The sequence below is a fragment of the Petromyzon marinus genome, chromosome 45, assembly GCF_048934315.1.
Source record: "Petromyzon marinus isolate PM22_M1 ecotype Great Lakes invasive population chromosome 45, UKy_Petmar_22M1.pri1.0, whole genome shotgun sequence".
NCBI lineage: Eukaryota > Metazoa > Chordata > Hyperoartia > Petromyzontiformes > Petromyzontidae > Petromyzon > Petromyzon marinus.
Window position 1 is genome coordinate 10,230,206 of NC_133711.1, and position 13,893 is coordinate 10,244,098.

The 13,893-nt window shown below is 49.7% G+C and overlaps 1 protein-coding gene across 1 annotated transcript; it reads right to left on the reverse strand.

Annotated features, from left to right (window-relative positions):
* Positions 1 to 27: 27 nt before the first annotated feature.
* LOC116952180 (V-type proton ATPase subunit d 1) lies at positions 28 to 11,771 on the reverse strand. The gene is made up of 8 exons (XM_032971304.2): positions 11,517 to 11,771; positions 7,066 to 7,237; positions 6,129 to 6,307; positions 3,708 to 3,787; positions 3,104 to 3,181; positions 2,754 to 2,930; positions 2,345 to 2,422; positions 28 to 1,771 (listed from the first exon to the last, which is right to left on the reverse strand). Exons 1-8 carry the CDS (start codon positions 11,644 to 11,646, stop codon positions 1,610 to 1,612), a joined length of 1,056 nt encoding a protein of 351 aa, XP_032827195.1. The 5' UTR covers positions 11,647 to 11,771; the 3' UTR covers positions 28 to 1,609.
* Positions 11,772 to 13,893: the final 2,122 nt, after the last annotated feature.

A 13,893-nucleotide genomic window follows, 5' to 3' on the forward strand; every position in this document is an offset into this window, starting at 1 on the left:
GACAGCAGTCACACAAACACGACCGAGTAATTGGTGAGTCATGATTGTAAATACAGCCATTACGCACAACACGACAACTCCATCGACAGAACACGACAACGGAAATATATATTAATAATCTCCCGGCACGCAACCGAGGCGGGCATGTGAAGAATTTAAATACATCACAGGGTAAGGCGGCCACGTGGCTTAGCTAGCGCCGCTGAGCTCCTGGGTTCAAATACAGGCGGCCTTCGATGATGAAACTGGGCTCTCAAACACGCGCGAGAGTTGATGGTCTCAACCCCAGCACCAATGACTGCACACAACAAATACTCGTCAGATTTAATTTGGTTTTGCACCTAATTCCACTTATTCCAGCTCCGAGGATTAAAAACATCGGTTTGACTATCAATAGGAGGAAAGCGTTGCCTCCTAATGTGGGAGGGAGAAAAAAGTAGGTCACGAGAAGGCTTCTCTGAAGTAGGTTGTCATGCTTTTTTTCCATGGACCATTATCTACCACAACGGATTGCACTGCTCTGCGAGATTCGAAAAGATAATTCATCCCACAGTTGACCAACCAAAAATCACAACTGGAATAAAATTTGGGGGAAACATAAAAAAGGCCCTTGCTAAAAAAATATATCATGGCCCCAGAGCCCAGTAGAAACCAGATTACCCAGAAACAAAGCCCCTTGCGGTACCCCTCTCTCCATATGCGTGGCGGGGGAGAGAACGATGTCTCACCCACAACAATCATGCTGGGGGCCACCTCTCCGTGTGGGGCCTCACACCAACTATAGGCGTTGGCCCAGAGGATCTTCTTAACCATTCGCCGCCAGCTTCCCGGACATTCACACTGCGACTGATAAAATAGCGAACACCACACCGAGGTGTGCGTCTAGGGCTTACCCAGCCGAGGCCAGCCATCGCGAGCCTGGAATGTTATTTTAAAAGCTCCAGGGGGGGGGGGGGGCGACACTCGCGTGCAGAACGTTCTACAAGGTCAGCGAAGCGGGTACGGGGAAATGAGCGAATGCCAGAGACCCCTAAAGTAAAGCACTACCCTGCAGCATACAAGCACGGACGTGGCGCCCGTGCTGCTGGTAGCGTCAAGCGCCGTTCAACCACCGCCGTCGCTCGCCGTCAGAAAACAAAACATCAATACAACCGATTTAGAAGCATCTTAGTAATTCCGTTTCTCGATCTCTTTCGATTCCAAAGTGACGAAACGCTGTGAAATTTACGGACGGCTTTCGTGGTGTTTTTTTCACCAATCAGGCCGTGAATCAGAACGGCGGAGTGAGCAGACATGGGCATGAGGTTTACAATGGGGCGGGGGACAAATAATCTAACTTAACGCTACACATTCTGCACCAACACGGACAACCACAATGGTGCACATTGTTATTAGGGCTCAGGGGACATCTCCTTATCTGTTGGCATACACATCAAAAGCGTCATTCCAGACTGCACCATAAAGGAGGACAAGTGCTTGCGACGCACGGGAGGTCCAAGGGGTGCAGGCGTTGGTGGGGGGCGAGGGAGTTCTGCGAGCGATGATGGGGAGAGGGAGGGGCAACGGTGCGAGGGAGGAGTGAGGGGAGGGCGACGGTGATGCCGCCCGCTCAGAAGATGGCGATGTAGTTGTCGATCTTGGCGCGGTGGCGCTGGGCGATGCATTCAGAGATCCACACGACGTTGCGGCACTCCTGCTCCTTGAGCTTCACGTAGGCGTAGAAGACGCCAAAGTGGAACTGATTGATGAACGCCAGAGAGTTGAGTTTCACCTGCAGGGTCGGAGGCAGCACACAGGGGAGCACGGCCAGCACGCGAGTGTGCGGATTACACGACAGCGTGCCGCTCGGTATTACATTAGACTGGGGTGGGTAAAGCGCTATCAGAAAGCACCTGTATACACAACACAAAGATCCCCCACGTAGCCTTTAACAGGATGGGGAGTGTTAATAGCGAGCACATATGAAGGCTGGCAGAACCCACGATGGGGTGGTGTAGCCAGAACCACGCCCGGCCGCCTTTGTCTCTCTAGTACTAGTATTTACTCACTGCAGAAAGTTATGAGTCAACCTAGTACAGGCACAGGACCAGTTCTTTCATTTGATCTCCTTTTTTCTCCTTCCTTCCGTTGGCTCCCAGTCTCTTATTAATATTGCCATCTGTCATTTGATGTCCTCGTCATATAATGCCCAACTATGGCTTTGGAAATTCCATTCCAAAACAAGAATGAGCGGAGCACAATTTTAAAACAATAGGTCTCACTGATATCACACGTGGTTCTGCAGGCTGCGAGATAGCAATGAGGAAACTCGCCAGGAACAGGCGGCAGGGGCGACGGCACTGACCTCATGCTCGAAGAAACGGTCCTCCAGCGTCTTGTCCCCGGGGCCACTCCCTGCACCCTCAAACAGCTGCTTGTACTCCTGTCGGGGTGACCGCACACAGGCACCGTCAGGGGGACCGTCGCAGGACGCGCCCGCTTGTGCCGGGGGCACGCCTGGCATCAGTCTTGGATTCGAGGCTGGGACCCACGTGGGCTAGGTCAAGCTGGAGGCCAGCGTCGAGGCCAGCGTCGAGGCCAGCATCGAGGCCAGCGTCGAGGCCAGCGTCGAGGCCAGCGTCGAGGCCAGCGTCGAGGCCAGCGTCGAGGCCACGGTCAGCGTGGGTTAGTCGCTCACCGGGACGCAGCAAAGGTCATGCCGAGGGTCGGATTTAGCAGTCAAGAGCTACGCCTCAACGGTTGGTTGGTCTCACCGGGTAGTAGTCCGCCACAGCCTTGACCTGCTCCAGGTCCTCGGCGCGGGACAGCAGGGTGAGGCCCTCGGGAAAGAGGCGCCCGCAGCGTGGGAACAGCCGCGCCCGGTCCTCCTTGGACAGCTCCGTGCCAAACGAGTTGATCGTGATGACGAAGGCACGGCGGTCGGCCTCAAACTGACGCACACGATCGAGGGATCATCATTCGCCAGCCACACCTCCCAGAAAACCACAGCTAACCACCCTTGCACCATAGTATATATACACACACGTTGTCTTTCAGATGTTTTACAAGCACGGAACCCTCGTGGGAGACAGGTCCTTGAGTTAGGGAGCGGGTGACCACTCACCTCCAAAATAGGGCACATCACGTCCTCTGTGGTGCCCCCTAGCTTCTTGCAGAATTTGTAGAAAGATTCCAGGTAGGCCTGGGGGAGCATAGAGCAAGACACTGGGTCATGGTGAGCCGTTAACAAACACCACACACACAGAACACAGAGTGCACACACGATCCACATACAGAGTACACAGTTGACACACGATCCACATACAGAGTACACACAGTTGACACACATGGAACACAACGTACATACATATACAGATGGTAGATACAGCGAGTATAAATAAATACACAATAGGCAGAAACCACATAGAACACATGGGAAATAAATGTATCGCACTTTTTTGTCCATCCACTGATGGATGAAGCCCCTCCCCCCCCCCCCCCACAGATGTATGGGACCAATTAATTGTTCGAGGTTTGCAACAAGTGAGCAGTTGTTAGTGACTTATGGTTATTCGCAAAAAAACAAACAGCAGCATCATGGGCACGGCGGGACGATCAGAGTATGTATGATTGTGTGCTGAACTTCTTTCGCATCGTACGTAGCCATACAAACCGTGCTAATCGGAGGTGAACGGAGGTGACAGAGCATGCTCAGGAGTGGCCCCTACCTTGTACAGCGTGTTACGGATGATCTCAATGTTCATCTCATCCAGATCCTGCTCCGAGATGCAGTCCTGGAAGAAGGGGGCTGTGGACACAATGAGGGGGAAGGCTCACGGCATGGCTACGTAGAGAAGCAGTGGCATTTTCAAAAGGACCACTAATCTCGCGTTGCCTCCAAGGGTTTGTTTCCATCCCCTGGCGAAAAGTAAGTTGACTAAAGCCCGTGGTAGTGGTGAAACAAACGCTTATATTTTTTTATTGGGTACAGTGCACTCTATAAATCCAGAGGCTGGCACTGCTGGTGTACCGTTGTTGGCATGGGCTATGGTTCAAGGAACTGAATAGGTACTCTTTGGTTCTTTCGGTAAAGTCACGTAGGTAGAAAAATAAAATAAAACAAAATATAATATATCACGATGCTGCCCAGCGCTGGTTCAAGAGTTCCAGTGCTGGATTATTTTTTCCGCCTGAGGACGACCGCTTGTGTTGCGATCGAAACGTCGTGATATATAATTTTTTATTTAATTACATTTTTCTACCTACGTGACTTTACCGAAAGAACCAAAGAGTATGGATTCCTGCAGTCACGAAAGCTTCAAATCAAGATTGAACTGAATAGGGTTGCTCCAATCCAATTTCCTCCATTTTCGTAGCCCAGCACCTGGGCCCCCTCCTGTGCAGTTGCACCTCCGGCACACCCGATAAGTAAGCCGCCGGAATTGATAACTTGTCACACGGATGATCCCGTTCAGCCAGCTACGAGAGATTGCTGTTGCGCGAGCACAACAGCAACAAAAGCCAAGGACAGAAAGATCCGTATTGCAAAAAAACGAGCGAGTACAGGGTTCCTTGAGCAACATTGCACAACTTACTAACGAGGTACTTAATGGTGGTAAAGTAGAGGAGAGAGAGAAAATTATGAGAGCAAGAGGCACCGCAAAAGAGTTAGGTAGAGGTTGGCACCAAAGTGTCAATGGGCTGGGTTGGTTGCGAGTCCGCGAGCTGCCGTCACCAGTCGCCGTGAACCTTGTCAGAGAACGCCATGCCTACCACCCGGCGCTCGTGCCAGAATGGAGTTTTAAAATCTACACATATCAACCGTACATATTAACCATATTAACTATAATTGCATTTGGAGTGTAAAGCCACCTGGTGTCGCAGCCAAGTGGACTTGGACCACGTCTTCCTAGAAAAAATATGCTTGGTGTGGCTCCGAGGTTAAACTTGTGCCAAGCAGGTCAAAAGTGACGCAGCGTAAAAACACTCCGACCCTGGGGTTGAAATAGGTTCGTTTGAAGGGTGTGGCACAGCTGTGAATGGGAAAAATAAGGGGATGGATTGGCTTGTAGTTAAGCAGTCGGGAATCGTTATTTATTGGATGAAGCACTACTTGAGTTTTTGTCTTTTTTCCAATCCAATTGTGCTGTGGGCCAGGGGGTGAAACATTCGTTTGTGACTCTGAGAGCAGGGCATCACCCCATGTTAGGGAAATGGCCTGCAGTAGTTGGATATCACAGAACTTCTAGATTAATGAGGTTATATTTTAAGGGAGCATATTTTCCCACCTAACCTGCTATTGCAGAAGTGTCTGTTGAATGGGGGTTCAGCTTGATACCTTTTTAAACTCAGAGATGGATTTTAGCCAAATTAGCCAAAAAACAACATTCAATGTGCTGGTATTGTGTGCAGTCGTTGGATCATCAGGTTAAGACCATCAACTCTCTAAGCTTGGGAAGCTGAATTAATCACGGGCAGATAAAATCCACATTAAACCCAGGTTCTCAGTGGTATCAGCTATGTGCTCTGTACGTGCCACCTGGCACCACAAGGAGCGGTGTCTCAAACAAAAAGCTGTCTGCAGTGTGATCAGGAAGGGCTTGTCCACATAAACCCCCGAAACACAATATAGCAGTAGAGAAGGATGGATGTACAACAAAGATGTATCCAAATGAAGGTGGAACCGGTATAGAGTGGTGTGGTCGTCTCGCAGCTGTCTAAAAGTATGTGGCCAGAATTGACTCTTTTGACTTGGTGGTCTAAAGCAAGATTGTGTGCATTATGCCCAACAGTATGGCGATGTCACGTAACATGTAAGGCATGATGGCAGGACCGATTCTATAGTCACAATGAACATTTTCCTCTCTAGAAATCCCCTTTCGTCAGAGCTTAAATTGAGCTGAAGCTACCCATGTCGGCGACACGTAAAATATTTTCACGCCCAGCACACCACATGCAGTATATTACTATAGGTCAGGGCTACTAGTCACGTGCCACTTCCTGGTCCACCAGGGACCTGGAAAACAAATCATAATCAGTTTGAAATTAGACACCGGTCCTTTTGTGTGTAAGTCCAATTACTCTCAGTGCTTCACATGACAGTGCAGGCTGGTGGTGTTGGCGGAGGGGTATCACCCGCGTCATCTCACCGAGCGGCGTGTCCACCAGGATGGCATTGTAGAGCTCAGCGGGCGTCTGTGCGATGTTCACCGCCTCCATTTGCTCGAAGCTGCCCAGCGGGTGGCATTTCGACACAAGCTCGGCGATGGGCCGCTGGTGCAGCGTGCCAGTGATCAGCAGGATCACGTTGTCGATCATGTAGCTGTACCTGTCCCACGGACAGCGGCACGAACACTATCTCAGCCAACTGGGTCTCAAACAGTGGGCGTGCTCTACGCAGCAGGCTTATTGAGCTCAGAATACGTTAATTGAATTTTGTGATAATTATTTTTGATCCACATAGGTAGTATGGGGAGAGAAGCAGTGGCGAATGAATTTTCACCAGTGTTTGCAGAAGTCATGTTGAACCAATTAAATACAACATATACAGCTCATCCCGATTCTTTAATTGCGAGTATCAGAATCAAATTTCATCACTTCATCATTAAATGTATATCTACAAGACAAGAGCCAATTGTGTTTGAGGGCCGTGAGCATCTAAATATCGTCCCTCATCTGGGACAAAGGTCTCTGAATAACCTGCATATAAAACAAAGTCACAACATCACAATACAATGTGGATTCATATAGCGGTCTCTAAATGCGCCCACATCTCGAAACATTCAGTAGAAGTAATGGGCATATTAATGTTGTAGAGTGAGGCAGTCAGCCAATGGCAGAGCAAACGAGCCAGGACTTCCAGACCACAAGCACAGCAGCGATCAATGTGAATTACCAATAACTACAAAAGTTACAGCTCAGCCACAGATCACAGAAAGCAGATGGCCCCACTGGAACAGCAGACGATGGCAGTCGGTGGTACTGTGATGGCATTGGGCGCTTTTTAATTGTAAACGTAACTTTACTGAGACAGGGCTAAAAAGAAAGAGAGAAAGTGGTGCTGTGGTGCAGGACAGAGCCACACACGTGATGTAGTCCAGGAAGGTGGCGAGCGGCTCGAAGGCATGGTTGCGCATGTGGCGGAACTCAATGACCATCTTCTCCTTGAGCTTGTCGTCAATGACAGAGACCGCCAGGGGCGACGCCTCATTGGCCAGGAAGTGACCGTAGTCCGTGCTCTGCAGGTGCAGTTTGAGATCTGCATCACACACACGGCACAGGGGTGATGACGAACCGCCCATTCTCAGCACTGCGCCAAAACCAACCCCTTACTACCAGCAAAGACTTGAGCAGTTGGCGAAGTAACCGAGGCTTCCTGTCAATGTGCTAAATCAATCTCTAGTCGATGGGTAGTAATTTCTTCTATGCTGTTGCTCCCCCTCCCTGATGTCTGGAAGTCCCCCCTCTACTCTGCCAAATTAGAATTACAAAAGCGTTGTTGGCGAGCTTTACAATTAAAATGCGATTGTAATTCACTACGAATTACACGATTGCAAAAGAGCCCAGATCTGTCCTTAGCCTATGACTGACATTTCAATGTATCCAAAAGTCTGATGGGCAGTTCCACAAAGAATATAAGGGTGAGGGTGATCCCTTCATCAGAATAGTTTACAATCCGCTGTGGATAGTTATTATTGTAAAATTTCTCCACATGACAAAATGGATTTAATCATTTACTTTTGTCATCCACTTACTCTGGCTACTCTAAAACAGCCTACTTTACAGACAAGCAGATTTCTAGGAGTTAAAGTTTTTTTCCACCACGCCCTTTATATTTATAGTTTCAAATACAAATTTTCTGTCTCGTTGGTACAATAACTCTCACTCTTCTAAATTTCACACGTATTATTCTATTCATGTAGTGCTTGTGTAAGAATTGATTTTAACTAATAAACGGATGCATGGTTACCATGCCGACAGAGGCCACACAGACAGAACAGTGGTCAAACGCCCAATCTGCAACCCCAATCCTGCACACCGCTCAATGCACGCCTCCAAGACGTGCAGTATAAACATGCTGCCCTCTGTGGTTCAGAAGAATGAGATTGGACGACTATGGTTAAGCCAGCAATGAGAACACTCGGGTTGTTCTCAGCTCTAGTTAGGGTTTGGCAAATCCAGCTTTATCCGACACAAGTCTAGCTCTGGGCTTCAGGGACCCATAACTGTGTTCGCATGGATAAACTTGACAATAAAACTCAAATAAAGGACTGACTTTCAATCAGACCGAGGGATATACACGAATCCACGAAATAAAAGTATCCCCACTGTAAGAGATTTTATCAGGTTATGTTTTCACTCCAATTTTTTAGGAATCATCTCAAAGACGCACTATATCCAAGGCAAAATCCTCAGTTCAGGCATTTTAATAGAACCTATTCCATTACAATAAAATCTAAATCAATTTCACGAGAAACACAGCCCTGACAGCAGGAGGGCGGGCAGTGAAGGGCAATGGTACGGCAGTTTTACTTTTGTCCCACAACAGTAAATGTATCTTGATCCACAATGTCCTACATCACGTGAATTACAGGCACAACACCGATAACCGTCACCATATATCTTGCCTGCAAATACACGTATTCTGCGTGCAACGCGGGACAGCGCCGGTAACAAGACGGGCCACCCCTGATTGATAACCCCCTGGCCCTGATTAATGCTTTAATTGGACGCAGGCTGACAATTAATTTGGCGACATTCCACACACAAGGGCACGGGGGTGATGCAGCTTCACGGCCAGTCACGGGATGAGGCTCAAACCATCACAAAGCGGCCAGCCCCGGCTTCGTCTGAGGCCAGGGTAAACAGTAAACATTGCGGCACTCGCCCTCCTGCCCTTGAGGCTCACGCTAGCCTCAAGCTGAGCGAACTGGCCTGGGCGAGATTGAGCCCTAGGGGGAGCAGCAGGAATGAGCAGCAATGAGTGCTGGGAGAGGGGATCTGGCCTCTCAGCTGGCAAAAAGGCTTGGCATTGATGGCAACACGTGTTCTGCCATACCCCTGCTGAATGCGAGGTGAATACAACCACCCCCTGGAAAGCGCACAATCTCACCGGTGGAATGTCATGTTACATATTGAGGCTGCTAGTACTTACTCAAAATAAAAGGTATTACTACACTCCAGAATTATACTCACCACTTTACCGACCCGTAATGACTAGCGTAATCAAGAATGGTCATACAACCACCACGACATGCACGGTGTGGGGAGGCCCTCAGCCGGTATTGGATTGCCAATTATTATACATTTACATGCCAGCAACTGAGTCCAGCTCCTACTGACTCGAGACACTGACCTCAGGTACTACTCACTTAATCTACTGGTCAGAATCAGAATCTTTAATTATCTTGGAGAACTCAAATAGACCCTAACTACCTTTGACTCCAGCAACTACTCACTTTCAATCACAAATTAATCCTGCCAATAAAGACTCAAGTTGTTACGAACTCCAGCTACTACTACTCGAGTTACAATGGACACAATGAGCTGCTAGCTACTGTTGACCTACTTCATCTAACAGTAGACAGATCCTGACGACTCCAGTAGCTGTTCTTAGTACAAACACCTAATTTTAAGTGGCATCGTTGTACAAACGCCATTCTTTATCAGATGAATGTTTCATTTACAAACGGGAATGGCTGTTATAATAAGCTGATTATTGGCCTCAAATAGGCCAATAACGTTGTACACCTAATCCCGGGCTGTGGGATGGACTCTTCTGTAGGCACTTAAGGATCAGCAGTGACATGTCTCGCTTGTGACGGTGAATCGGCTCTAACATTGCCCATATGTAACGCGCTGAAAGTATCGTAACCCGGCGCGCACGCCGTGCTCGTTTGGGGAGTTAAGGTAGCCTCTGCAGGCCACACAACACCGGTAGTGGTGGTAACAACAAAAAGACAAACTGTATAAACAAACATATGGAAAAAAGCCATCTTCCTGAACTGAGATGTCGGTAAAATCAATGTACAAGCGTTTACTCTCGACGACACCACTGAGCCAATACATGCAAGTTTAAAAGGCACAACCCAAAAAAACCACATCACAGATGTTGGGATCATGGGGGTTGTTGGGATCATGGGGGTTGTTTGACCACACTCCATCGCGCGGCTCAGTGCGGGATAGTGAATGGTGTCAGTAGCGGTTCAGATACTACTCGCCGCTGGCATCAGCAATTGCCGAGAACAGAACTCTGGTTCATAGTAGGGTTGTTAACCAATAACCCGTTAAACCGGTAACCAATTTCAGAATCGATTTCGAAAGCCAAAATACGACAAATGTTTCAGTGGAACATTACAAATGAATGTAGATTAGCACGCGCGAATGTACAATTCACACGGCGACCGAAGAACAATTTGCCTCCGTTTCTCGGTTTCCTGCTCATGCCCCTGCTCGTTGGTGAAAGAGCCCTCAAATACAGGGAGCTCTTGGAGGGTATTTGGTCTACTCTTCCACGGCGACCAGATGTATTGGATGTGGGCGCACCCACACTTTACCCCCCCCACCCCTTGACTAACCCGTACTGAGAAGCCTGGTGAACTTGTGGTTAAATAACCCCGGCACTGTGTAGCGTGGCTGGATACGACTTATTACACTAATTTACCCACGGAAGCCTCACGGAATAGTAATGCTATTTTTCAGTAGGTGCCAGCATTGGGACGTTTAAAATATTCCATTAATGGGAGGAAACAGGAATACCTGAAAAAGACTACAGATATGATGAGGAGGAGGGGGGGGTGGCACGTACATAGCCACACAAATAGATTCAGTAATAACATAGCTGTACTCCCAAAGCTTGACTCTGTGAGCAGAGTTTGCGACACATCACCAACCAGTTAAGCCAGGCGAGACCCCTCTGAGAAACGTCTCTTGGACAAGAGAGACCTGGGTGACTAATTGTAAACGTACAAATCCATTGCTTATCAAACCACTGATTGATGAGGGTCCCCCACACGCAGAGAGGTAATTTGGCCATGCTTCACCACTGGTTATTGGGGACTGGTGAAGGCGGAAGCCCATAGTATACGGTACACACTATGCCAAGGCAAAAATACAAAAGACTGATAATAAATAACGTTACGACTTTAGCAAGGCATAATCCCTCCCTCCGCGCTCTATAACATGAGTACCACCGCCTGTGAGATTTCAACAGCGGCCATTCTAATAGCCTTGCTTCCCCACGTGATCATCACCATCCACTGCTGGATGAAAGTCACCGCATCTCCGCCGCAGAAAAGTGGGATTTTCACCACAGGCTGAGGGCTATAACCATGAGATTAACGCCTCCGCAGGGGAGCGAGTCAGGCCGGGGGGGGGGGGGAAAGAGAGACAAGACGGGTTAATTGAGAATCAAAAGAAGCGTTAAGAAAATGATGAATGTGAGACCAGGCCGCTCTCGGGCCCCCGATGCTCGCCTGGCCGCCCTACCGATCACCGTGCCTCTTATCCCGCACCCCGGCACCAATCCGCCGGCTCACCCTCAAGGGTCTCGCACTGGATGAGGTTCAGGTAGTCGGCCTGGCGCAGGATACCCGACTTGAAGCCACGCACAAGCCCCTCCAGGTAGCCATGGTCCACGTTGAACGAGAGCTCAGAGAACCGCGACATCTTTTTTATTGTCGCTGTCACCACCGCCGCCGATTTTCTCTGGGGTGGGGAAGACGAAGGCCCTGGGTCACGTGACGAGCGGCTGGTCCCGAGGTCACGTGACTCACGGTGGTGGGTGGGTGGGGGCTTTGTCGCGTGGGAGAAGGGGGCGTGATTTATTTAAATCAGGGCGCTGCGTAAAACGCGCGTTTTCATTGGTCGGAGTCCAAAGTGTGACGTGCCGAGAGGGGGGTGGAGTTAATCCGACCTGACGGAACCCCTGGACGGTCACGGGATTGTGATGTCGCGAGCTGCTATTGGTTCAGAGAGCTCAGAGGAAATTGTTCCCTTCACGAGACCGCGTGATGCGGGGCGCCAACAACAACAGCAGCCGCCCACGTTTAAATGCCAGGTCGCGGTGACGTCACCGCGGCGCTTGTGCCAGGCTAGGTGCACCTGACCTGGCACTGACCTGGCACAGGCGGCACCCGGGAGTCGGAACCAATCAGGAGCTGGCGTTGGCGCGCCAGGTGCACTTCGCATTCAAAGTGCACCTGACCTGGCACAGGCGCCGCGGGGACGTCACAGTCACTCAATGCCGAATGGCGGGTATTGGTTATTGGCGCTTTGAGGCCGCGTGAAGTTGTTGAAAGGCTTCGCTGCTGGCAAATGGAGGTCACGGAACAGACCCCACAGGTGCCGTGGAGTTGACCGACTGAGACGATTGGCAGGCGCAACTAAAATGCCCCCCGAATTTGGTTGCGTCTGGAGCCAAATGCGGAGGGCATGCACTATCGCCAGCTCCTGATTGGTTCTGCCTCACGGGGGGGGGGGGGGGCTCCCTGGACGGTCACGTGCGAATGAGACGTCGAATGTCACGCGCTCGCCACTGTCACGTGATGCTAACACCGCGTACCCATTGGTCCAGGTTTCTGGGATGGAGGGGAGGGGCGTGTTGCCTATGGGCTGGGGGGGTTAAATCTTTGGTGCGTCGCTGTGATTGGTCGTCCCTGCGAGCACGTGACTCTAGCGCCAGCTGATCGTGTCTCGCAACACAGAGACGGGGTCCCCCGGCGCCACGTGCTCTTAAGAGTCGCGCGTCAATCCTATAACGGGCGTTATAACAGGTATTAGTGGATGCAGGGGTGTTGGCAGAAGATGCCAGTGTGCAGCACAGTACAATGTATTGTATTATTTCATTGCCGGCCCCTCCCTTAAGTCTATACTGACTTATGTTACTGACCAGCATGAAGTATGGTCAAATAGTGCACATGACCTGCACGGCGTGTGGAGGCCCTCATCCAGCAGTGGATTGGTTTAAAGAGTTGTACATGTTATGTCCAGCGCTCTGATTCATATACAAATATATTTTACTACCTCCATATTACGACTTCCTGCTGACACCTGTGATGCAGGACCCATCTCTAAACCATTGCAAATGTTAAGACCCACAGTGTCCAGCATCAATGCCCAAAACTGCCAAAATCTGCAATTCCTCGTTCAAAGTCATCGCTAACTTAAAACCCCCGCATTGTCTGCATACTCCCAAGTATCTCAGTTGTAACTTACCCATTGTGATCCTTGAGTGTTTTTTCGCTCTCCACGGTGCTGAAAAGGTCCCTGGCGAATGTCACCCGTGTTTGTCCAAATCACCGGGGACATGCGCACGGTCTCATCAGAATCTCAGGGGCTAAGCAGGATTGAGCCTGAGGTAGGGAGTGCTTGGATATGCGACCGCCGTGTAAAACAAACAGGAGGTGGGCGCTGTTGTGTGCAGCATCAGCAGAGAGCAGTGAAGTAAAATCAAAGTCAGTTGCCGTACTTAGGGGCCGTCCATAAATGACGTCACGCGATTTTGGATGGTTTTTTGCCCCCCCCCCTCGTCACACGGTGTCACAAAAAGTCAGACCCCCCCTCAAATATGACGTCACAAAGCTCTGCCCCCCCCCAAAAAAAAACATGCTTCAAATCGCTTTAAACTATTGTCATTGTAGTGCGTATTTAATGTGGCGCTGCACTTTGATGTTGTAGGAGAAAACATATAAAAAAAGTCTATTTAAGTAGAACGTGTTGTCTATATTTATTTAAAGTTGCGCATTTTGATGTGACGTCACATTTCTCAAATCCCCCCCCTCGTCACACATCTTCACAAATGTCTGACCCCCCCCCCCTCAGGTGCGTGACGTCATTTGTCATTTATGGACGGCCCCTTAGGTGCTACCACGTCTGTGCTCCACGCCGTTATAAACCCGCTTGTACCAGCGTGGT